Genomic DNA, 25,215 nt, shown 5'->3' on the forward strand with positions numbered 1-25,215 from the left:
GTACAGTTTTACAATATAACTTTAAAGAAACAGCACAAAACAGGAGAAAAGTAAGAGAAACAGTAGATCATCAGGTAAGTTCTGAAAATACACATTCCTACTTGATTCCAGCTATTGATTGTAATTTGCCACAAACCAAGTTAGCACAGGCGTTATTGCTGCCTTCGCCAGTTAATGAATAATGCAGCAGCTGAACTTGTGCGAGTAACAGGAGATACAAAAAAAAGACTTTGCAGTGGGTCTGAACACATCTGAAATATCTTTAGCCATGTGAGGTGCTTTTCAACTGAATAATAATCAATCAATCATATTCACAAATCTCAATTTGTCTCAAAGGGCTTTAACAAGGTGTGACATCCTCTGCCCTTAACCCTCAACAAGAGTAAGGAAAAACTACTAAAAAAAACATTTAACAGGGTAAGTAATAATAATAATAATAATAATAATAATAATAATAATAATAATAATAATAATAATAATAATAATAACTTTATTTGTATAGCACTTATCTAAACGAGGTTACAAAGTGCTTCAGACAAAAGTCCATGGCAAAATGAAGATTCGACTGTTCAGTCCAATTTAAGAGCCAACTCATAAAACAATAAGGTCGAGACCTTGAGTTTGTAGAGAAACCCAACAGTTCCCACAATGAGCAGCACTTTGGCGATTGTGGAGAGAAGAAACTCCCTCATTAACTGGAAGAAACCTCTGGCAGAACCAGACTCAGACCCATCTGCCTCGACTGGTTGGGGTGAGCGGAGACAAATGGGGACGAGTAAAAGTGAGAGAGAGATAGGCAGGGGGGGGATGTGGGGATCAGGAACATCACACTTGAACTCTATAAGACTGAGTGTTGTAATGAAAATAATTACAAGTCAAGTAAAATACAAACAGGCTCATAATGACGAAGCTCATATGCTGACATTTTGAATGTATGATGTTTACCATTTGCTTATCATCTTCATTTGGCTTGTTAAAATTGGCTAAATAGCACAAACCACTAAGAACAACTGGGAATGGGAATGCAGCCGTTCAGAAGCTGAAGTATAAACATTTTAGTCTAACAACATTTGCAGGAAGGATTTTTGACATTCCACTGATGTGGCAGGATTTCTCCCAGAGTTCATGATGGCCAGTTTATGTGACAATAAGAATAAAAAACATTTCAGCTTATTGTGATCTGCGGTGTACTGATAGGCAATATGTAACCAACCAGCCACCAGTAAGAGGCAGACCATTGAATTTCCAACATAAAATGAAAAAACAAAAACAAAAACGATGCCATGAAACCGCAGAGAAAAAACAACTCCAGAGGTACAGTATTGGGCAGTGAGACCACATTTTACAACAAGACATTTTAATCCGGACCTTCAGACTTTTCAGTTCAGTCCAAACTAAAATAACGGGTGTAAAAAGGTGTTGTTCCAGATTGAACCATGGTTTAGACCATTAGCATTGTGAAATATTTTTGGGGATAGTTCCGGCTTTCTGACTAATTGCAGGAAGTTGGTATATGAAACAATAGAAGAAGAAAAAGAAGCATAAGCTGCTCGCAGTCTTCACCTCCAACAATAGTTGGAACAACAAGGACATCATTCAGTTTGCTGATAGTAATACCATTGTTATAATAAATAATTATAGTGCACACAAAATTAATGAGGTGAACAGATTTTTCCATATTCTCCTTTCAAACGGAAAGACTGCGTTTTCTCTATTCACTTCATTCAAAAAGGTTAGCAAATACAATAACCACACTGACAACAACAGATGTCAGATCCACGCCCATCTACAAATCAATCAATGTCAGGTAAAGGCAGATGTAGGCCACATAGCTGTTGATGATAGGACGTATGTCATATAAAAGTCTTTAGTTGGCTCCCCATAGCAATATGAAGGCAAAACTAACCAGATGAAATGTAAACAACGTAACAATGATATGAACCTTGGTTCGGACCTTGGTCCAGACGTGTGAGCTGTGAAAAACCCCTTTTGACTGACGTGGCAACGTAACAGAATTGAAAAGGATACTTCTGTTTGAAAAGGGAAATCCGACTGGAAGGCGACGCAAAGATGATAGCAAATGTTAGCATTAATGTCGTCAGGGTAACATGCTATACCTCTGCTGCTCCAGAGACTCCACGTTGAGGTAAGCTGAACCCATGAAGTCATCTTGAACCGCAAAGTCATAGTCAAACACCTGCAGAGAAGCAACACAAAATTCTCCACTGACTTTAATGTTCATTAACAATGCATAAGGAGAAGCTTTGTGTGTGTGTGTGTGTGTGTGTGTGTGTGTGTGTGTGTGTGTGTGTGTGTGTGTGTGTGTGTGTGTGTGTGTGTGTATGCATCATCCAAGCCTTTACCTTGACATGCAGAGGTTCACTCAGACTATCCATTATTACAGTCGTCTTCTCATCCCACACTGGGTTGAGGTTTTTGTGGATGGTTTTGCTCTTGAACACATCTTTATTCCCGAGTTTGATCTTGACATATGGATCACTGCTGCCTAAGAAGAAAAACAAAGCTGTAACTGAGCTAAAAAAGCAAGATGTAGAAGCAAGGTAATCAACAGACAAGATTTCAGTTTACCTCCTCGGTCTCGTACGGCCAGGTTGTGGCCTCTCTTGAGTTCAATCTCCAGCTTGTACATCCCTGAGCTGGTGGTGAATCGCTCAGGATTGGCCCCTGCGGAGCACGGAGCAGCAATACCCTATAAAAAAAATGGATGCATAAATCACAAACAGTGCAAACAGTAACCAATCTCTCCAACAGCCACAAAGTGAACTTACCGATATTTGTTAGAAAAACAAGAAAGTGGTTTTAAGCCGTCTAAAGCGGAGCCCTCACTACCTCAGTTGTATTGTTGCATCCACATTTGCCCACAGCTTTCACTGACTGAACTGTCTAATTCAACTGAGTAACTTTTCCCAGGGGTGACCACTAACAGGAAATTGCACGAGAGCAGCTTCCTCCCGTCCGTCCACAGCGTTGTTGAGCTGATATTTTTTCCAAAGTACAACCCTCACTTTCACTGCAGCAGCAACGTTTCAGCTGTTGCAATGCAGAAATGCAACAGATAGACATAGTACTAGTGTTAAGATGGATTAAAATCATACGCCTACAATATGGTGTAACACTGATCTGAAACACCTGTTACAGATGCAAAAGAGGATGCATGTTTCGAAAAACAAATGTCGAGAGTGGTTTTGTTTTCTTTCTATTCTGGCATCTGTCTCAACCACATTATGGCTGCATTGATACATTTGAAAAGAAAGTCAATCCTTGATACAACCACAAAAGGAGATGCAACATGAACACAAAGAGAAACACAAAGAATGGCAAGTGATTCAAACAGATCACTAGGAGATAAGTGCATACAAAAAATCATCGAAAAGAGATAAACCAACTACAAAGAGACACAAGACAGCAACAGTGACATGTAGAACAACCCAAAGAGAAACAAAACAAACACAAAGAAATGCAAAATGACTACAATGAGAAAAGAAACGTCTTAATAGAGACAAAAAACAGTAACAGAGATGCAAAGCAAGTTCAGATGCAAGATGATACTGACACAAAGAGACACAAAAAGGGCTACAATGAGATGCAAATACAAGGAAAAGTAAATGGACCAAAAAGAGACAAAACAACACAAAGAGACACAAGATAAATACAAAAACACAAGACAACAACGGAGTTCTCTTTTACAAAGAGACGTAAAAAGAAAAACATCTACGCACAGAGGCATGAAAATGTCCACATTAAGCTCTATCCCATTACTAACTTACTGTAAGTGACAGATTTAGCTTTTAATTTCCAAGAATAAGAAGAAAATCTGAAGGATAACATGAACAATGATGATTATTTGATATTAATAATAATAATAAGCCTTTCAGGGGACAAAAGGACATTTTACGTATTTCATGATGGGAAGTTTAGAAAAATAGATTTTTCATTTGTCCGTGTCTTTCCAATTTATAGAAAAAAGGTTTCAGCCCATATGTAAACAACAATGTTAATCAAACATTGATCTCAGCATATACATCAACTTTCAGAGAACTACTCTGCAGGGAATGTAGCATCCTGTCAACACTCATCCACTTAGAGGGACGCTCTGATCAATACTTCTATAATGTGATAATACATTAGGACCACACTATATGGCTGTTGGATATGAAAAGAGGTCTCAGCGGACTGTGTGTATTACACTTGATACATACATACACATACATACTAACCCTTAAAACACGATTTGACTTTCTGACTAAACTGCCTCTTGATCACTGCACTGCCAACATATGAATATAGTGATAACCACAGGAGGTAATATACTGTTACTTTTCCATTCAAATGCATTCATCATTTTGTCTGATTATTAATGAGTTCTACATTTTAAAGCACTTAAATCACTTGATGAATGGTTTGTGGAACTTCCTCTGATAAACTTCATAAATTGACAACAGATGATTGATAACTTGCAGGATAATTTCATTACTTCATCGGTTCATTCGCACATTTGACTAAGACTGGTCTTTCAGACATTTTTTATTGACTCTTTATTATCGTTATGAACTTCTTTTACTTATTCTTACTATACCTCTTTTATATCAACTTTTATTTAACTTTATTTTATTATTTTCATTTTATTAATTTAGTTTTTACTCCACACAATTTTACCACTATTCAGCCATTTATTTCAATCTATTAAATTATTTGTTTATTTAATCTCTATTTAACTGTGTGCATTACTCTCAATATTTTCCTAATGGCTTTTAATTGCATTAAATGTTTCTTTTCTTTGCTCTTGCTGTTTTTTTGTCTTATTATCATATTGTCCATCATATGTGAAGCACTTTGAGCTGCACTAACCTGCATGAAAGGTGCTATATAAATAGAGTTTGATTGATTGATTGTTTCAAGTAATAATTGTGTTTCTACACACCTGCCAGCGGTTTGTGATGTCGTACATGGTCACACAAAGACAACCGGTCAAAAGATTGAGATTAGTCAGTCGTTTCCGAAAAAATCACCTTCTCATCCAACTTGTCATTTCATATTCATTGTGTTGTAACTTCAACTAATAGCATTTTACTTCTAGAAAATGCTTGAAAAACAAAACAAAAAAATCTAGATTTATCCCATATTCAGGTTTATTGAATTACCTCAATGCAACTTTAACATAAAGTACAACAACTAGGGCTCAGTGTAATTCACAGTCTTACAATATGTTTCACGTCTGATACAAAATCATACCTGGATACCTTTTGAATTTGTCTCCACTTATTATAGTACCAAAAGATATGAAAGCCAAATGGTTTTGATAAATAAATCTGCAATTATGTGCAACTGAAGGTTAAAAAAAAATCCCAGACCCAGGCAAGAAGATTTGTGGAAGTATCTTTACAAATAATTGTGTAACTTAACTCCACTTCCTTACTTTCCATCACTTCGAATCTCTGTTATGACAACTTATGTTACAGGTTTTTGGTGCCAGAGAAAAAAACAGTTTTCATGCAGCCTCTGCTTGGTTTGAAGTGGAACATAAAGAAATATACAAATCAAGCAAATAATCAAATGATCTGATCTGAGTATATTTTCTTTCTTTCCCTTCAAGCAGAATGTGTTTCTGTTGTGTTGGTAAAAAGTCTGAAAGCCAATGTGTTCTCTCACCTCCATCTGTCGCTATAAAACTTTTAAACTTCCCTAATATCCCCGTGGAGAGCTGCTCTGTGAGCACACACAGCACCACCCACAGAATTACTCACATTATGAAACACATACTTGTTTCCTGAGGCTTTTGAAGTGTGCCAAGTGCTGCTCTGGCATTAAGCAAGCTGTGGAAATTCCACTGGGCAGTAACTGAAAACAGCATAATAAAATAAGTGAGACCATCCTGTGAAACATGAGGAGGCTGAGAGTGTCTGGCTGACTGTGTGGAGATTGTATCGCGGGAGGAAGGCTGTTGAAAACGTATGTAGCATGTGGGGTAAGTCCAGTTCAGACGAGATGATGTTAAATATGGAGATAACAGGCTGCAGCTATAAAAATAGAGGATGGGTACAAGGTCAACGTTACACAGATGAAAACACTGGAATATTATTACCTTATGAACCTGTTTGGATTAATTTAACCATTTGACAGACACAGCAACGTGATCATTCCTTTTAAAGGGACAGTTCACCAAAAACTGAAAATTCTGGAGTTTCAGGGGTAAACATTGTTGCAGCAGAATCCAATAGAATTGAAGTAAATGGTGGCCTAGACTTCAGACGTAATAAAACAACAGAAGAAACTTAACATGCCTCCATACTGCTCGCGTGGTGTCATCAAAGTGTCCTCAAGCCACGACATTCATATTCGAAACAACGTCATTTACACTGAGTTTTAAGCCTTAAAGTCCACAGGAAGTGGTTACGCTAGCGGACGCAGTAACACAATAATGTGTCCGAGGGGTCCGTGAATGCACCTTGTAGGAAGATATCAGAGACATTAAAACATGGTGTAAATGATCTTCGAATATGAATGTCGGGGCTTGCGGACACTTGGATGACACCACACAAGCAGTATGGAGGCATGTTATGTTTTTTCTGTTGTTTTATTACGTCTGAAGTCTTGGTCGCCATTGACTTCAATTGTATTGGATTGTGCTGCAACAAAGTTTACCCCTGATACTCCAGAAGTGTTTTGTGGATGCAAACACTTCACCCACCCCTCCATCGGCATAGTGGTGAGTAGATAATGAGTGAATTAAAAATTTTCTAGAACTATCCCTTTAAATCCAGTGTTCCCTCTCTTTTATCTCTGTGTTTGGTCTCCACCACCTCCTAATGTACATAATCATTAGCCAAATAATCCACTACGTTCACCAGCTGCTCTCTGACTGTGTCTGTGTGCTTTTTGCTGCTGAGCAGGTCGGGGACAGAGATATGAGTGGATATTCAAAACAATGAGCCAAAAGAGATTAGAATCTCTGTAACGCTGAGTGGAGATAGACAACAGATAACAATTTCTTTCACAGTGACAAAACAAATGACACAATAACACATGATAATTATTTTGTAATTAATTGTAATTTTTATTTCAATGATTCACTATAAAATCCTTTATTTTTTTTAAAGATTGAGTTTTAAATATCCACATTTTCTCAGTAAACATCTGAGCTCAGTTTGTGTTTGTTGAATAGATATTATGGCGAGCAACGTGTTGTGAGGCTGTGGCGGTGGAGTGATCAGTGCCCCTGACACCAGCTAACAGTCTGCAGATTTCCGGCTGACGTCATGTCACCACAAACATCTGTTACTGTCACAGTGATAGCATGTGGCAGCATTTACTTTTATGCAGAATGATGGTGCCTTGTAAGTGCTGCAGGTTGTTTAATTTTTTTGGTTTTTTTTGTTTCACACGTTCAGAATTGAACATGATAGACGTCTTGTGTGAGTTGTTTTTGAATTTGACAGTTTCATAATCCACTTATGAGAAAGATAGATTGAGAAAATGATGTGGTATGAACTTCTCTTCAGATTCACAGTTGTTAGGCGCTTCTGTTTAGCATCTCTCCCAGCGGTAACAACATTAAGGTTTAGCATAAATACAGTGTGTTATCTGTGAATATTTTCTCTGTCATCAACCTCAGAAACAAAGACAGCAGCAGTGCGTGTTTACATCACAGGATCCGGCCTCAGGTAGCCCATGAGGTTTCCACTTTGCATCTCATTACAACTGATGACGGGTTTTGCGGCATCATCATGACGCAGCAGCAGCATGTCTTAACTCACACTTACATCCAATCACCTTGGTGAGTATGAATGAGGGAAACAAGTGTGCAGCAGCCACAAACCTGGTCCCAAGATGACTCAGGGAGTGACCAGGTTGCTGGAATTAACCTGCTGCTTACAGAGGGATTAGTCTTCAGACAGCACGGCACAAAGCAGGGAATAGCGTCAGATCACCTACAATCCCATCAGCTACACTGATGCACACCTATTTTAGGGCTGTGTATGTATTTGTGTCTACACACTCTGCGCATGCAGGTCAGGCTTTAGTCTTAGGTGTATCAGGATTCAGGCCACACCTAATCCTTATTTCCACTCTGTGGCACCACTCAACAACCAGGAGCGAAATTAGTTCATGCAGTTCCAACAAGTCTCACACCTTCTCTCTGCCTGATCAGGAGTCACAATCTGGATGAATTAAGCATCATGGATTTCATTTTGGAGCACAAAGCTCATGAAAATAAAGTGTGTCAGATTCAGAAGCTCCAGCTCTAATGTCAGATACATATTTAATCAAGAGAGGGCTGCAGGGATTGCTAAATATCCTAAAGGAAAACTCAAGAACTATCTTTTTAGTCTGACTTTTAATAGAATTTTGTTTATGTATGCTGTATGTTTAATTTATTTAAACACTGGATTGTTTTACTGGTGTAGCCATTTATTCTATTTTATTTTCTGGATCGATATTCTTTCTCATAACCTACTTTTTGTTTCTGGTTTTACTTCAAAGCATCTATCTTCTTTTATTATTTTATATTTATCCTGTCTTTGGTGTTTCCTCATTGGAAACATGAGATTCACGATAGCGTTCGCTCACTTCCTGTTGTTATTGTTTTGCTTTGTGCATGGATGGGTTTGTGGGAGGTATTGTTTTGATTCTATAAAGCGCTTTGTGTATGTAGTGCTGTACAAATAAAGTCTTTCAGATTTTTGTTTCATTGATTGACTCTGGAAAAATACAGTATCAATTTTAGATCAAAGAAGCCTACTTAAAATGTTCTTTTGTTCAGACCAAAAGCCCCAAAACCAAAGGTTTTCCATTTTATTACCACCCCAAACCTGAATTCTGCGGATTATTTGTTGCTGATGTGAACACGTCTGAACAGAGAATCCCCCGCTGCGTTGTGCATGTGTGAAAGATAAACTGCGGAGAAAATCTGGACCAAAGTCTCCAGAGATCCTCCATATGACATACACATGCACAGCTTTATTTTAGGAAGCAGCAATACATTCTCTTCCAACTGTATCTATTTATTCTACTATGACTTGAAATCTCTTGTAAGTGTCTGTTTGTGGACATTCATGTCAACTTGAGTCTCTTTGTAGTTGTTTTGTGTCTCTCTGCTGTTGATTTATGCCTTTTTCATAATCATTTTTTGTCACTTTTTTTAATCTTCCTTTATTTTGCAAATCTTGCAGTTGTTTTGAATCTCTTTGTAGTATTTTTTTGTCTTTTTATAGTCGTTTATTATTTGTTCTTTCATCTTCTTTTAGTGTCTTTTCGTTGTCATCTTTCACATCATTTTATAATCCCTTTGTGCTTTTTTGTGGTCTTAAGTCATCATTTTGCTTTTTTGTAGTAAATATTCATGTGTTTAGGATTGTTTTATGTCTCTTTATGGTCATTTGATTGAATATTAAATAAGAAATATCCTCCTGATCCAGGGCCCCCCTGACTCATTTGGCCCTCGGGTCTGAGTCTGGTGTACCTGTTCTGTGATCCTTCACGCTCTAAATGAAAAACTAGGACACTGTCTCTTAAGAAGCACATAAACAGAAACATGTGAAAATTACCCTTGAAAGAGAGGGGAAAAAAGTCAATGCACTAAGGAGAGCTGAGAGTAACATCTATCACCATGACATGATGGTCAAACCTCAGGGGCCCATTAACATCAATACTGCTGCCAATACAGACAGCAGCGATCAATACAGTAAATAAAAGCCAAGAAGCTCCCAACAGGCGCCTTCCAAGCATAAGTGTAACATGCATTTTACAAAAGTACAATCTGACACATTCTCACACATTCACAATGCCTACAAATATACTGCAGAGACATGTGAGATGTGATCAACTGACAGTGTGAGTTGCACTACTTATATTCACACTCACAGAGTTTGGACACACATACAGACTAGAGCTTATTGTGCATCAATAACCGCAAATGCAGACTCAAGTATGGTGCTGCTGTCTGATCTCACTGTTTCTCGTAATGTAGATGTGTTGGTTGAGTTAACGTAGCACTAAGTGTACAGAATCAACACATGACTCAGCAGGCGTCCCACACACAATGGAAGCCAATGCTAATGTTAGCAAGCTACACTGTTGGAATTCAGAGTGGTTGGGATTCATGATAAATAATTTGGGCTTGTTGTCTAATAATAGGATGTCACTCTCCCAAAAAATCTTACCAACCTTCATTCACAAAGAAAATGAAATAGGGCCACAACAGTATGGTTGATTATCGTATGCAAAAATAAAACAAATATCACAGAATTGTTTTTCAAAATGATCAATATCATTATCAGTAACAGATTGAGGACGTGTTTTCATCCTTTGCTTACAAGTGTCAAAACTGTATAGCAAGAGACTTGTATTGAAAATGTTTAAAAGCTTAAATGGAAAAATAAAAGTAAAAGTTCAGAAAAATGTCCCCTTTAACTGTTATATATTATTTCATCTGTTATATATTGTACATCTAGTCAGGGGCGTCACAACAGTTTAGGCAAAGCAGGAGATTGTCTGGGGCCCCCAAGCTGAGAGGAGGCCCCCAATAAAGGCTGATTCAATTAACAACAATTTGGTGAGAACCCCTTTAAACTCTATGATCGGCTGTAGGAGACTCCACCACACGGCCCACACCGCTAACTTAGTACAAGACGCACTAGTCAGTAGCTCACCATGGAAGGCCCTCAAATGTCAGTTAGACGCATGATGTTTGGTATTGGGACAAACATGAAGATTAGCTCAAAGCTATAGCACACAAAGACTTTTTTCCACTAGCTTGCACAGATGTTTTTGTATTTTACAATCAGGAAGAGTAAAAACACTGAAGTGTGCAAATGTTTTGTGGTATGATACGACTTTTGTAGTCACCTATTAACAACTATTTTGATTATCAATGAATTATAGGGTCAATTTAAGCCTTGTATTACCACTTTGTACCCCAAGAGGTGCTAGTGAGTCAATAGCGTTAAGCAGTATTAAAAAATGTAATGCAGTCCAAACTCTTGAAACAATCTCCCAATACTTTAACCTCGTCAAGATTCTGCTTCCATTAAAATCAACTTCGGTTGGTTTAAGTTATGTTGATTCAAACTATTTTCTGTTAATCCTGCTTTGGTTTGTTTCACTTGAACTCTGAACTTAAAAAATATATATAAAAATAAGCTGAGGTTAACTTGTACAGTACTTTAATTAGTCATTTTCTAACATGCCTTAATAACTGAAATTACTTAACTGCAAAAGACACATATATAAACATAAAAATATTGATCTAGTTGAATGCAAAATGCTTGTAGTTTAATGATGAGCTCACCGACAGAAGTCGTCCACATGTGGAGGCGAGGGAAAAGCAGTCATTACAAGAGCCATGACGAAGTAACCCTCGAATCGCTAGACGGGACTCTGCCACCGGGGCCTGACTTAGAAGGAGATCCAGGGTCGAGCAGGGCGCAGGGGGATAATACAGTCAGGGTGAGGTGGTGTAATGAGGAGAGCGGTGAGTGGGGACTATTTTTAAAAAGTGCGACTATGTGGGAGACATGGCAGAGGAAGAGATACTGAGAATACTACCACAGTAGGTCCAGATAAAACGCAAAATAATCTCCTGTGACCTCAGGAAGTATCTCCAAAGAAAGCAGACCCAGCAGAGAAGGAGAAGGTGTTGTACTGTCCGTGTTAAAGCTGAATGAAAGGAGGAGGAACAAGTGAGAGGGAGGGAGGAAGAGGAGGAACTGAGCTGGTTGGCTTAACTTTTATCCTTAACCAATGGAGCAAGCTTGACTATACTAAAGGGAACACTAGGAAGACATGACTGCAGTCTAGTGTCCTAATAAACAAAACTTAAGTCAAATAAAAATTTCAAGTAACTTTACTTTTGTGCAAAGAAATAAAAAATAAAAAAACAATAATGATACCATATATCAAATCATACAAATTTGTCCATTTAATAGAAAATAAAACGGTTTTAGAACCAATGTGCAAAAGCGAAAACAATACAAATGCAGCCCTGTTTGTGAGGGCCGTAAATGCGGGGCAAAGCTAGTCTTCTTTAAAACAAGCATTCTACATTTTAGAAATACACTATTTCTGTTTCTTGCTGGGTATTCAATGACAAGTTAGCTTAGCATAAGGACTGGAAAATGTGGAAAGAACTGTCTGTCCATATGTAACAGAATCTACCCACCAGCACCTCTAGTTATTTCTTGTTTGTTTAATCTGTACAAACTAAAGCTTATGATACTTGCAAGTTTTGTTCACAGCAAGATAATATTCACAAATGATCACGTTTATGATTTCTGAAGTCTAATTACAATTTCAAGAAGTAAAAAGCTAATGTTAGGCTACTACCGTTGGTGGCTTGTTAATAAGCCCTCTCCGACGTCCTGAGACAAAAAAGTTTAAAAATATTAGACATAATTTACTTATATAATAATTTTTACCCGTACAATGCTCCTGGTAGACTGTAAGTGCCTGTGAGCATTCAATAAAAGTTGTTTTCAAATTGTATTTGCTAACTTAATTTATGGACTCATTCTTATAGCACGAGCAGCTAGCTCGACCCAGCTGATGTTAGCTGGCTCTCTCTCATGCAACTATCAAATCTCACAGCAGAAGTTGGCTTTGTAACCTTGAACCGCAACAGTAATGGATCTGGTTGATAATGTAGAGTGTTGAAATCACAGATGCAAAAAATAGCTAACAACACCAACCCTGCGGACTGCTGTGTGATTGTTGTATCTGAAATGATATGACAAACTATAGTGAAAGTAGTTGAAGAACTATTTTGAGTGTTCCTGGTTCGGAAATTAAAACATAAAAGTAAAATTATGTCACTTGCACCAGTAACGAATGACAGACGCTTAGAGGGATAGTTCACCAAAAAATTTTACTTCACTTACTATCTACTCACCACTAAGCAGATGGAGGGGTGGGTGAAGTGTTTGAGTCCACAAAACACTTCTGGAGTCTCAGGAGTTAACAGCTTTGCAGCTGATTCCATAAAATTGAACGTTCATGTGGCTACGTCCACTAGCATCATCACTTCCGATAGTGGACTTTTAGGTTTAAAACATGGTGTTGGCGGACACTTGGATGACACCACCCGAGCAGTATGGAGGCATGTTGTGGTTTTTTTCTGTTGTTTTATTACGTCTGAAAAAGAGGTCACCTTGGCTAAAACACTGTTTACCCATGAGACTTTTGCAGACTCAAACACTTCACCCACCCGTCCGCCGGCATAGTGGTGAGTAGATAATGAGAGAATTTTCATTTCGTTTCTTTAGTGTTTAGACCCATTCACCATGCCACCATGTGTGAACGCAAATGTCCGAGTGAGAGGCTCCGGTTATCTGTGTACTTTCTCCAGACCCTATTCTCTGGACTTTACCCGCAGGTCATGTCGTAAATCGGCTTCAGTGTTAAGTAACATTGACGATATCTTTGCAAGAAAAACCTGGAATGGGAATAAAGCACAAAGAAAAACAGTTCCCTTAAACTTCAAAAATCTATCTGATGTTTCTGGCACTGCAGAAATGTGTTTCTTCTTTTTGATACGAACAATTTGGACTAAATAAGAAAACGATATAAACAAATACCAAGAGTATGTGGTGAATACTGACTTTTAAGCAATTTTTTTTTAGGAAAGTTCATTATACAATCGGGAGTGGATGACTCATTACAAAAGCTATTTTGGAAACGTAACATGTATGTCAATATTTCACTGTTCGAGGTAACTTAACATGCAGTGACTGAAAATATACTCTGAAGTAACACTGCTAACACTCTTTGACAAGGACGTATAACATACAGTATAATGAGCTGACTGAAGGAGACAGTCAATTTTCACACTCATTTGACTGCACACACAGAGAAAAAGAGTTCCTGACAGTATAACTTGGTCTCACCCTACTTGTTTTGTGCAAAGACAACATTTACTATCAGCTTGAAAGCACGCGAGTGGTTTGTTTTCCCTCAGTCCGCCACTCTCCACAGTGAAAACTCAATAAAAGTGGCTAACGTTCAGTAGCCCATCACACAGCATGTTCATAAATAAATGCCTGAGAAACTGCAGTTCACACTATTCAATAACCTCATTCCCTGTTACCAGGCCAGTTCAATTCACACACATTTTTGTGTTGAATGATTGATTCACAAAACAGACTCGACGTTCAAATGCAAAATCTTGCAGCTCTGCTTCCCTGATGTCTGACATGTGTTTCCGTGCAGGTTAGTACAGGTAGAGACCAGACACACAACTTCATAGAGGACAAACAAGGTTCCCCAGACAGGGAGTGAAATAGTATCTCTTGTCTCCTCCTACCAGCTAAAAGAAAGAAGAAAGACCCCTGACACACACATATCTTAACCACACATAAAAGCTCTTTAGAAATGAACCTCTGTGTTTCAAAAGATAGTGTAACCCTCGGTGCTGCTACTGACAGCGATGATAACAGGCGAAAGAAAAGAAATCCTAACACCGCAAATAGAGGACAGTCATAATGGACGCTATTACCCTCCTCGACCGGGTTCTATCTCTGCGTGGGCTCTTAAATATCCAATCTCTGCGGAGTAAATGATGTTTGCTTAAAAACCCTGCCAGTTAGACTTCCAACCCAATTTTATTTGTACAGCCCATATTCACAAATCACAATGTGTCTCATAGGGCTTTAACAAGGTGTGACATCCTCTGCCCTTAACCCTCAACAAGATTAAAAAACCATTAACAGGGTAAAAAAAAGGATAGATGCAATAGATGCTGCGTGTGTAACTGAGAGTAACATTGATTAGAGGAAACAGTTTGTAACATAATGGAAAAGTGTGTCAATGTTTAAAGTAAATATACATAAGGAAATGTCGGATAGAGATGAAGGGAGCAGCAATGACAAATGAATTGAGGACTTGTTGTCAGGAATGGACGAGTATGTGAGTAGGTCTATTGTATGTCAAGCATGTTGTATCTCAAAAGCACTGCTCAAAGAAATGACTTCATACCCCCTCCCCTCCTCATCACTCTACTCTGCCAGTTGCGCTTCCAAAAACTTGCAGCATAGGGTTTGTTTTAGTCTTTTTTATGGGATTTTCTTTTTAGCCTTCGCACAAGTGTGTTCAACTTTAGGCCATTCTTGAGTGGGGATGTGTCACTGACTCGCCCACATTATCTAATCACTCACTACAACAGATAACAATGAGACTAATAAAAGCTCCACTGCTACTTGTTTGAGTCTAAAAGTGTGTGTCACCTCTTTGAGATGCCTTAAAATGACTTTTGCTTATTGCCAACAAATATTTGATCCTACATAAAGAGTCAAAATCAAGCTTGGAAAGTTGTCCCTGTAGGGGATCTGAGCTAGTCACAGAGGCGAGTCACATTTTTGCTCCACTTTTTTCAAATGTTCAAATGTTTTATTCTCATGGTTCAAAGAAATGTTCCAAATTTGTCTAAATAGTGACAGCCCTATTTTGTGTACATTATTTCCGTTTTATTTTTTTTCGTTTTTTTCTGGGTGTGAACAGGGTTTTAACAGATTAAATCATACGTATCACAGTGAAAGTTCAGACTTTAATTCCCATTAATGATTTTCTGGTTGGCTGAGGTGATGGTGGTCCACAAAAGCTGAAGGAAATAGCTTCTCCCTGTTGCGTGGCCTCTCAGGGACTGTCATCACTGGCAAGTGAGGAGGTGTAGCTATAGCGAACCTTGTGCCATGTGCCAAAAAAGAAGCACATGACTGTCTACACCTTCCCCCAGAGGTAGTAGTCCATAAAAACAACAAAAATACACTGTAGCATAATTATATAAGTAGAAATGGAAAGATTTATAAGCATCCTATACAACTCCAAAGTTTATCTTTCTTCTCCAAACTTCACATGTCTAATCAAGTGTTGGATTATTTGGGGTCTAGTAATTTCCATGACCCATTTCAATCAGACTTTGTCACAGCAGCTAAATCATTTTACACAAAGGAGTAAGAAATTCAATTCCCTTCACTCGATTTCAGTGTCTATAACCTTTTGTGGTTTAAGATCAAGGTGACAAATAAGTTCAAGCTAAGAAGTAGTACGTGCCAACGAGTGTTCAGCCTTAAATGTATTTTCTGAGCATCTATAAACATTGCTTTATTGTAAAAGCTCCAGCCTGTTCACCACACAGGAGCTCAGATTCCAGCACCAACCCCTCTCTGTCTGTCCACATCGACCGTTCTCACCACTGACATTTCACATTGCTCTTAACAGGAAAACAACAGGTGTAACTAACATTAATGATGGTTCAGGTCCAATAAGTCATAAAGCACAAAAAACATCATAAAACATCACACAATATACCCAGTGAATCTTATTTGAAGAATATGCTGTAACGTTTAGGGTACAGGACTGCTTGATATATAATATTTCTCCTCAGATACTCGACCATTACTGACAATAATCCATCAATTCATTGACCTTCCATTATGCTACAAAGTGTTTATTCTAATCAATGCTACAAATACCCTTATCTTGATGATATTCTCCTTTACACTTGACATCTATTGCACTTCTGTCCGTCCTGGGAGAGGGATCCCTCACATGTGGCTCTCTCCGAGGTTTCTACGTTCTTTTTACCCTGTTAAAAGGGTTTTTAGTAGTTTTTCCTTCCTGTTGTTGAGGGTTAAGGGCAGAGGATGTCACACCTTGTTAAAGCCCTATGAGACAAACTGTGATTTGTGAATATGGGCTATACAAATAAAATTTGATTGATTGATTGATACATGTTATAATCACTGATAAAGTTTTCTCCAAATATATACTTATCTAATTCATTTTGTCAAATTATTATGACGTGTACATTTGCCGATGAAAATGTTCTAGCTGGTCCCAGCATTAAATTGTTCCACCTTTTCCTTGTATCCTGCACTGTGAAACAAGACTGTCAGTCCAAAACCCCAAAATTAGCTGAAGAGCTTTTGAGTCCGCACCCTGTGTGACTGCAAGACTTACATACCCACCTCACAGTTATAATGAGTATATACTGTAATATTATCAGTGTTATAGACCTTCACAGCAGCCATTTTTACATTAATATTGGGTGAACTAATCACATTATTGAAGTTCTATTCTATTTAGGTATAGAGTCTTTGTTTACAACTGTGTTTACCATGTCAAAGTGGCTGCTGTGAAAAAGGCTTACTATCTCTCTTTACCACACCTCAATTCATGCCACCCTAAGATCCATCCATCATCTTTAGGGCTTATCCTTTGAGGGGGGAGCCGCAGCCAATCCCAGCTGACACAGGGCGAGAGGTGGGGTACACCCTGGACAGGTCACCAGTGCATCACAGGGCAAACACAGAGCAACCATTCACACTCATATTCACACCTACGGTCAAATGCCTGGTTTTAGGAATGCCACATTCATTGCTGCTTCCAAATCCAGATGGAATTGGTCTTTAGTCACAAGAGCCTTTAACTAAAGTATTTGAGAAATCTAGGGCCATCATCATTTCACATATTTCTATCTCTTTTATTATTTTACTCCTTTAACTTTATATATACTTAACCTCTTTTAGTCAATTTATCTCTTATATTGTGAGCTTTTTTAAATTTTCTCTAAAAATGTTTCCACTGAGTTTTCTGATCTTAAATTGATTTCTTTTCATTTTGTCTCTGTGTTGTTTTTAATGTCCCTGTACAGCACCTTGAATCGACCTCTGTGTGCTTTGTGAATAAAACTGCCTTACCTTGCCTGGAGTCTATAATTACCCTAACACCGATCTGCATGTCTTTGGCCTGCTATGAGGCGACAGTGCTACCCACTGCTCCACCATGCCACCACCGCCTAAAGATGTTGTTCCAGGTGAAAGGCATTCCTGTTGAAGCAGGACTGCTCATGTTCTACACGTGTGCATAACTATTGTTTCCTATGGGATTTAACAGTTTGCAGTGCTGGAAGGCGTTAGTGCAGCTCAAACCTAAACGAGCATTAAGGCTGTTTACTTTGGTGAGTTGTTAGTTTAGTGAGTTGGCTTGTTTTCTCTGTTTGGCAATGCTCAACTTAGGAGCATGTTACCATGACACGCTCCTCTTTTATGACCTTTTTTGCACATTCTGCAAACTCAGATTATGTTCCTGCTGAAATGTGCAGGACCCCACCTCCACATCACATGCACAGAGTCAGCCCCTCGTAGCCACCCATACAGTACTGTCACTATACTGTGCATATACAGTACACACAATTTCCAGTTTATTAGGCCCACTTAGATAAAAACTGAATTCAGTCTAATACAACAGTCCAGCAACATGAAGATGATGATGTTCAGTGTGTGTTGACATGGTGAAGAGAGGTGTGGATTCAGCTGAATGATCCATTCAGGTGTTGAGTTATGTTATGTTTCACTGACATAACTTTAAATATCTGACTTTGTGGATTTTTTAACTTGTTTAGCTTAGTTTTGGGCTTTGTGGAAATAGAAATTGTTAAATCCTTCTTTTAATTTTTTGAGAAGACAATTGTCCCTCCTGTGTGTCCAGCTGCAACATGTGGTTTCTCTTATTTGTCTTCTGAGGTCCTTTGTTTACTTGTACACGAAACAACTCAGGGTGGGTCTGAAAGGCTGTTGATGTGGCCCAGTAAAGCTGATTGAGACACTCTGTGTTATGCTAGGCAAATGAAACACATGACCTAAGGTGTTTACTGCAAGCTGCTGACCCCAAACAGTGTAAACACTAGAACAGTCAAATCAAAATGTTCTATTATAATCACTTCTTTTTTTTTTCATCACTCAAATTGGCCTGTCACAAACACACAACACTGAATGTTTGATACCTAAAAACACTAAATGGAGCTTTACAGTAATTGATTGACATCAGATGCCAAAGAGTGTCAGGCTGGAGCTTCTCACTGGAAAGGCCACTGTTTTTCTCTTTTATGTCAGTGTGCATTGGAAATCTTTGGGTTTTGAATCGTTGATTAAACACAACAAACTATTTGTGATGCATCGCCTTGTGCTGGAGGAGGCAGATTACTAAGTACCAACATTTTTGCACAATATGCCCAAATCATATATTCTATATATATTCCCAGTTAGTGAAAATAAAGTAAGAGACATAAGGAAAGTGTTTGCTGCACGAGTGGGATTTTACCTTTGCATCGAAACCCAACAAAATACGGTATTTGCTCACAGACGTTTGCATATAAACAAATTGCTTCATGTTATTGATTATCCATGAATGTATATCCATCCATCAATTTATATAACACGTGTTTTACCCATATACACACGGAAACCCCACCTGACCTAAGGTGTATGCAAGCTGTTAAATAGTTATTCAACAAAATACTACTAATACTAATAGTTGTTGCATGTAAACATATTGCTTCATGTTATTGATTATTAATACATGTATATATCCGTCCATCAGTTTAAATAACACGTGTTTTACTCAGGATGTACACACAGGCCACGTCTACAGCTACAACACAGAAACCGAACTAAATGTGCTAACATCAATTTTACAGTAATCCAGTAGCCGATCAAAACATTGTCGTGTAAATAGATTTCCTATTAAAAGGCCAACCCCCCCCCCCCATGCTTGACTCACCGGCTGCTCATCCCTGCTCTCCAGCGGGGGCTCCGTGGCTGCAGCAGCAGCTGTTGCCGCCTCGCCCCCGCTGCTGCCCCCGCTGCCGCTGGCCGGTGGCTCGGACAGCTTCTCCAGACACGCAGACCCCAGAGAGGAGCTCTTGTGGTGGGACTGCACCAGCTGAGCCACCGTGGGCTTGTCCAGGAAGGCAGTCTTGTGCTGGGAGGACGACGGCAGCTTCTCCCGCACGAGTCCGGAGCCGCTCGCCGCCGCTTCTCCGCGGAGCGGAGCCTCTGTGGCGTCCACGTCCCCCCGGGAGGAGAAGAGCAGGTCGGGCTGCGAGGAGGAGATCACCCGGTCGTGGGCGACGTTCTCCCTCCGTTTCATCATCTTGAACATCCACATGCCTCGCTCCCTCTTGTTCTCCGGGTCCCTGGCGCCCAGCTTGGGGCTGAGCAGCGGCTTGGCTTTGGCCTGGAACTGTTTCCACAGCGAGTTCTGCTGGGACGAGCTCCTCTCATCCTCGTCCCCGTCTCCCCGCTCCATTCCCGCCTCTGCTCGGAGCTCAGCCGGGCTGTCACGCCGATGTGGAGGCTATGGATCCAGCGACAAACTTATGTAAGCTGTCTATTTCCCTGTTCAGCTGCATGACACCTCGGTAGAACTGCAGCGGAGCCGAGGGTTTCGGCTGCAGCGCTGGTGGTCCGGGTCCAGCCCACTTTTAGATTTACAACTCCAGACAGACTATTGGATTTCTTCGCTGTCACATCAGTGAAAAACAAGCTGACTGAGCTTACACTTCACAATGTCATCGTCACAACTAAACACAAATATCATCATCACAACTAAAGATGAATATCATCATCACAACTAAAGATGAATATCATCATCACAACTAAACACAAATATCATCATCACAACTAAACATGAATATCATCATCACAACTAAACACAAATATCATCACAACTAAACACAAATATCATCACAACTAAACATGAATATCATCACACCTAAACACAAATATCATCACAACTAAACATGAATATCATCACACCTAAACACAAATATCATCACAACTAAACATGAATATCATCATCACAACTAAACATGAATATCATCACACCTAAACACAAATATCATCACACCTAAACACAAATATCATCACAACTAAACATAAATAGCATCATCACAACTAAACATGAATATTATCATCACAACTAGATATAAATATCAGCATTTCAACTAAACATAAATATCATCATCACAACTAGATATAAATATCAGCATTTCAACTAAATATAAATATAAATATCATCACCACACCTAGATACAAATATGAAAGTCATTTCCTTTAACAAATACAATTTTCTCCACCTATATAAGCTAAGTATACCCCTCAAGTTATATTGTTTCAACATGTCAGTCCTGTTTGTTGTTTCTTTCTGTGAGTAACTGATGGTTGAATGTTTCCTCTGTATGAACTGAAAAGACATTCTGTTTTAAAGGGATAGTTCACCGAAAAAAAGAATTCACTCATTATCTACTCACCACTATGCCGATGGAGGGGTGGGTGAAGTGTTTGAGTCTTGTGTTTTTTTCTGTCGTTATTTTTACCTTTGAAGAATCAGTCACCAGTTACTTCATTTGTATTGGATTTGGCTGCAACGCTGTCACCCCTGAAACTCCTAAAGTGTTTTGTGGACCTCAATCACTTCACCCACCCCTCCATCGGCTTAGTGGTGAGTAGATAATGAGTGAATTCTTTTTTTCGGTGAACTATCCTTTTAAACAGAATACTTTACTATAACTGTCAGTGCACGGCACAGAGTACTGTATTGTCTGTCTGTATTTTTCTGCTATAAGTAGAGTTATTATTTTATTACGATGATTGTAAGAGTGGGTGGGTCCAGGTGTATGTCTGCATTCGTCTGAGCTCAACATGAAGCCACAGAGTCACTGTACTGTGAGTCACAGCCCGAGCTGAGCTGACACCATGAATGAGAACTGTATCAAACTATGTGCCCCTTTTTAAATCTCCCGAGATCACAGCTATAAACGTGTGGAACTCAGGTTTCCCATTTACACAAAGAAGCTCGGGACGTTCTCGGGCTGTATGTTTTCATGCATCTTTATTAAATATTTGGGTGAAACAGCGCCCCCGTGAGGCTGTAGCAGAACAAGAGAACCTGATTGATGGTCTGAGCTCCTGTTTTCTTCTCTGTCACATCTGACACGTGAACAACAAACTGACTGAAATTATTCACCTTATTCTCGGTGTAAACCAGGGTGTCACAGAGAACCTCCGTCTTGTGTTAGAACTTCCGGAAGTCACATAGCTGTAGATTGGTAGACGAGATGCGTGTGAACAGTAAGCCTACAATTATTTGAGAGCATTATATGTTCAGTTAGATGACAATTTATTTAGATTAGACATAAAATCCTTAAAGTTTGTGAAGACAGCCAAAGCACAAAAAATACATCATATTTTGAAAACCTTTCCCATGGAATTAGATAATTAATTATTTTACCCTTGTGTCACATTTTATTGTGTTTACCTATTTCGATTTAATATTTGTAATTTTATTTTATTTATTACTATCATTACCTTGTAATACATTCGGTTCAGTACTTGCCGTTGAACTTTATTATGAAATGTTTATGTTCAGTAATTGTCTGTCAGTGCTTCCTCTGGCATAATATCTATACCTCAATATTCTATTGAAGATAAAGTTGCCATATTGTTTTCCGAGCATTTTCACTATAATTGAAGTGTAACTTTTTAGAGGATGCCATAATAATTGAGGAAACGGTTTTTATAGCAGGAAAGCAGTGCAGCCCTGGAGCCCGTACAACCCACATCCACCTCCGAACACAAAACGCAGCCTTCAGGCTCTGGTTGAAGAATTCAACCTAAAAAAAACCCACCCAAGCATCCTATTGTTTCTTCATTTCACTTTATGAATAGAAAAGCACTTCTCCTACCCGGAGAAGTGGCTTGGATATGAAGCTCCTTCGAACATGTCAAGTGCTAGTCCAGAAATGGGGTATATGAAAGTGTCAATTATCAGTTACTTCTGTTTACATTGGTTGGTTAAGGAAGTGAGCGAACAATTTGTAACTTTAATAACAATAGTAATCACAAAAAGCAAAGGCTGTCTTAATTGTCAGGCTCCCATGAATACGCTTTGTTATGAAGCCACGCACCTCAAAGGTTTTGGGGGGCTCCTTGTGCCATCAGCCATTAGACTGCATAACCTCACAGCGCCCTAGGTAGAACACTAAATCTATATTTCAAGAAAGAACTGCTGCACATCTTCTACACTGTATACTTCAGGAATGGAGAATTACCCAATAACACAAACTTGGTCAATATATATATATTGCACATTTTTGAAAAAAAGACCTATGTATACACAGTATTATTTCTACCTATTGTATATAGTATTTCTATTTTTGTTCATATTTTTACTCTTACAACATTTTCCCCCTTGCGCTGCCACTTCCTTGTGCTGCTGTGTCATTTGTGAATTTCCTCTAGAAGATTAATAAAGGTACATCCTATCTTATCTCATCTTCAGTATGTGTACAATTTGTAAGGGTAATAATAACAATGCCAAAAACCAAAGGCTGTGTAAAGTTTGTTTCCAAATTAATTCAGTAGTAGCAGCGAGTTCTAGAAATGCTACTTATAAATTATCCCAAGGAAATACATGGCTGTCTATGGCTGGCAAAGCACAGATAAGCTCAATCACCATTTGCCTCTTTTTTGGATGATTTCATAGTTATACTGAAAATGTCTCATTTACAGTAGGAAACTTTTTCATATGTTTATAAACTACATATTAATAACCAAATACAATTGATTGTTTTTCTAGATAAAAATGCAACAGACATCGTGGAGCATGAGACCATGGATGACCAGGATGTGCCATACTCGCAAAGAGATGTTGGAACCCTGTGGGAGGACCGCACCGCACACTTAGCAAGCAGAGCTAATCCTTAAGGCTCCACCCGATGCCTCTGTCCACCACTCCTGACCAGAGAACTCAGTGTGCTGAACCTCTCTACAAGACTCTGTATACTGGCTGTCACTCCCTGCTTTTCATACAGTGGCTTACCACCTTGTAACTCTCTTCAAATATAGCCTTCAGCTTGATCCTACAGACCAGCTTCTGTAGACTTTGATGAAGTTAAGGCTTAATCTGCTCCAGGGAGACTTGGCTGAGAGGTTTAATGTGTCCCAGAGCGTCGTTAGCCGAGTGTTGAGCTACTGGATTGACCTATAATGGAAGGAAATATGAGGCAATACATTCTTTGGCTTCCCAATGGGAAACTATCCGGGCCACCATGCCCCAGGGCTTAAAGAACACCACCAAACACAACATGCATCATAGACTGCTCTGAGGACCCCACTCCAAAAGGCCTGGAATCTGGATGACTATAAAGCCACTTCTATGGCCATCAAATACCTGCAGGCAATTGCATCCTGTGGCCTTATTATGTTCATTTCCTCTGCTAATGGTGGCAGGACTCCTACCGTATGAGTAGTGACAAACTCGTTACAGCTGACTCAGGGTTCCTGGAGAACCATCCGTGATCTGCTGTTTGAAAGGAAGGTGAAGCTCACAATACCTGGCTTTACTAAACAAGGTGCACAGCTTTCTGAAGAAGACACCACCAGCACAAAGAGGATTGCAATTGTGAGAGTTCACGTTGAGCGGATACAAAAGACAAACGTTTAAGTGTTGATTTACAAAAGAGAATACATGAACAGTAAAATGTTAGAAAATATAATTACTTATTTACATAAAACCTACAAGATGTGTACAGTAAAATACGTGTGTGTACAGTATTCAACAATAAACAACATTTTGACCTATAGGAATACAGCTTACTAGCGACCAGATGGGGTTTAAGTTGACTGGTAAACCTTTGATGACTAGTAAAATGACTAGTAAAAATGTAGCTGTTTATCTGGTATGACTACAAGATTAGCATTATTGCTAACCATGTTGGTGTTGTTCTTCCCATCCTGCCAACTTTGTGCACACACGCAGCTTTAAACAGGCATCTGGATATTAGTATTGCCATTGGTGTCGAGCAAGTTATCATGTTGACTTAAGCATTTAGCTTTAAGACTTTGCTTGGTTACAGTCTCACAGAGCTACTAGCATGGCTGTAGGCTTGGTGCTTTACACGATTTGCCCCCAAAACCCCAAATAAATAATTGAGACGAAATCAATTTTCAATGCAGCTTTTAGTTTATTAACAGAATTAATTCAACATTACGCATTTCTTAACACAAAGGTGATTATAAACTATAAACATGAAGGAGGTTATGTTGCTGATTAAGCTGTCTTTCATTTAACTGCAGTGGCTTTCAGACAACCCTCAAGTCCTTCTAATTAAAACTGTCTTAAAATGCAGTTAAAAAAATTAGTACAAATACATAAATTTAGGACAGTTTGGTTTTTGAAAAATATTAAACAACACAGAATCATCAATCATCAGTTAAGTCAATCCACACATTTACTCAATAGCATATAAAATCAAGTGTTATATTATTTAACCCTCACTTACCCTGTTTTACTTTGAAAAGTGCTATATGAACAAAAGTTATTATTACTATCAACATAAAGTCAATCAAATTTCCTTTAATGTTT

At 38.8% G+C, this 25,215-nt stretch overlaps 1 protein-coding gene across 8 annotated transcripts in view; it reads right to left on the reverse strand.

Annotated features, from left to right (window-relative positions):
• mctp1b (multiple C2 domains, transmembrane 1b) overlaps positions 1-20,422 on the reverse strand; it is a 33,978-nt gene extending 13,556 nt beyond the window's left edge. For 3 of the 8 annotated variants that reach the window (XM_034602764.1, XM_034602763.1, XM_034602762.1), the window contains exons 1-5: positions 20,238-20,421; positions 19,570-20,192; positions 2,590-2,710; positions 2,364-2,506; positions 2,118-2,197 (exon numbers count right to left, since the gene is read on the reverse strand). In XM_034602764.1, coding sequence (XP_034458655.1) covers positions 2,118-2,197; positions 2,364-2,506; positions 2,590-2,710; positions 19,570-20,097 — 872 coding nt within the window. In that variant the 5' untranslated portion in view covers positions 20,098-20,192; positions 20,238-20,421. Of the gene's footprint in view, positions 1-2,117; positions 2,198-2,363; positions 2,507-2,589; positions 2,715-2,789; positions 2,974-11,308; positions 11,658-19,560; positions 20,193-20,237 lie in introns of those variants that run through there. The other 5 variants (XM_034602761.1, XM_034602768.1, XM_034602766.1 and 2 more) reach the window with 4 other exon arrangements.
• Between the last annotated feature and the right edge of the window lie 4,793 nt (positions 20,423-25,215).

The sequence above is a fragment of the Hippoglossus hippoglossus genome, chromosome 12 (genome assembly GCF_009819705.1).
Source record: "Hippoglossus hippoglossus isolate fHipHip1 chromosome 12, fHipHip1.pri, whole genome shotgun sequence".
Lineage (NCBI taxonomy): Eukaryota > Metazoa > Chordata > Actinopteri > Pleuronectiformes > Pleuronectidae > Hippoglossus > Hippoglossus hippoglossus.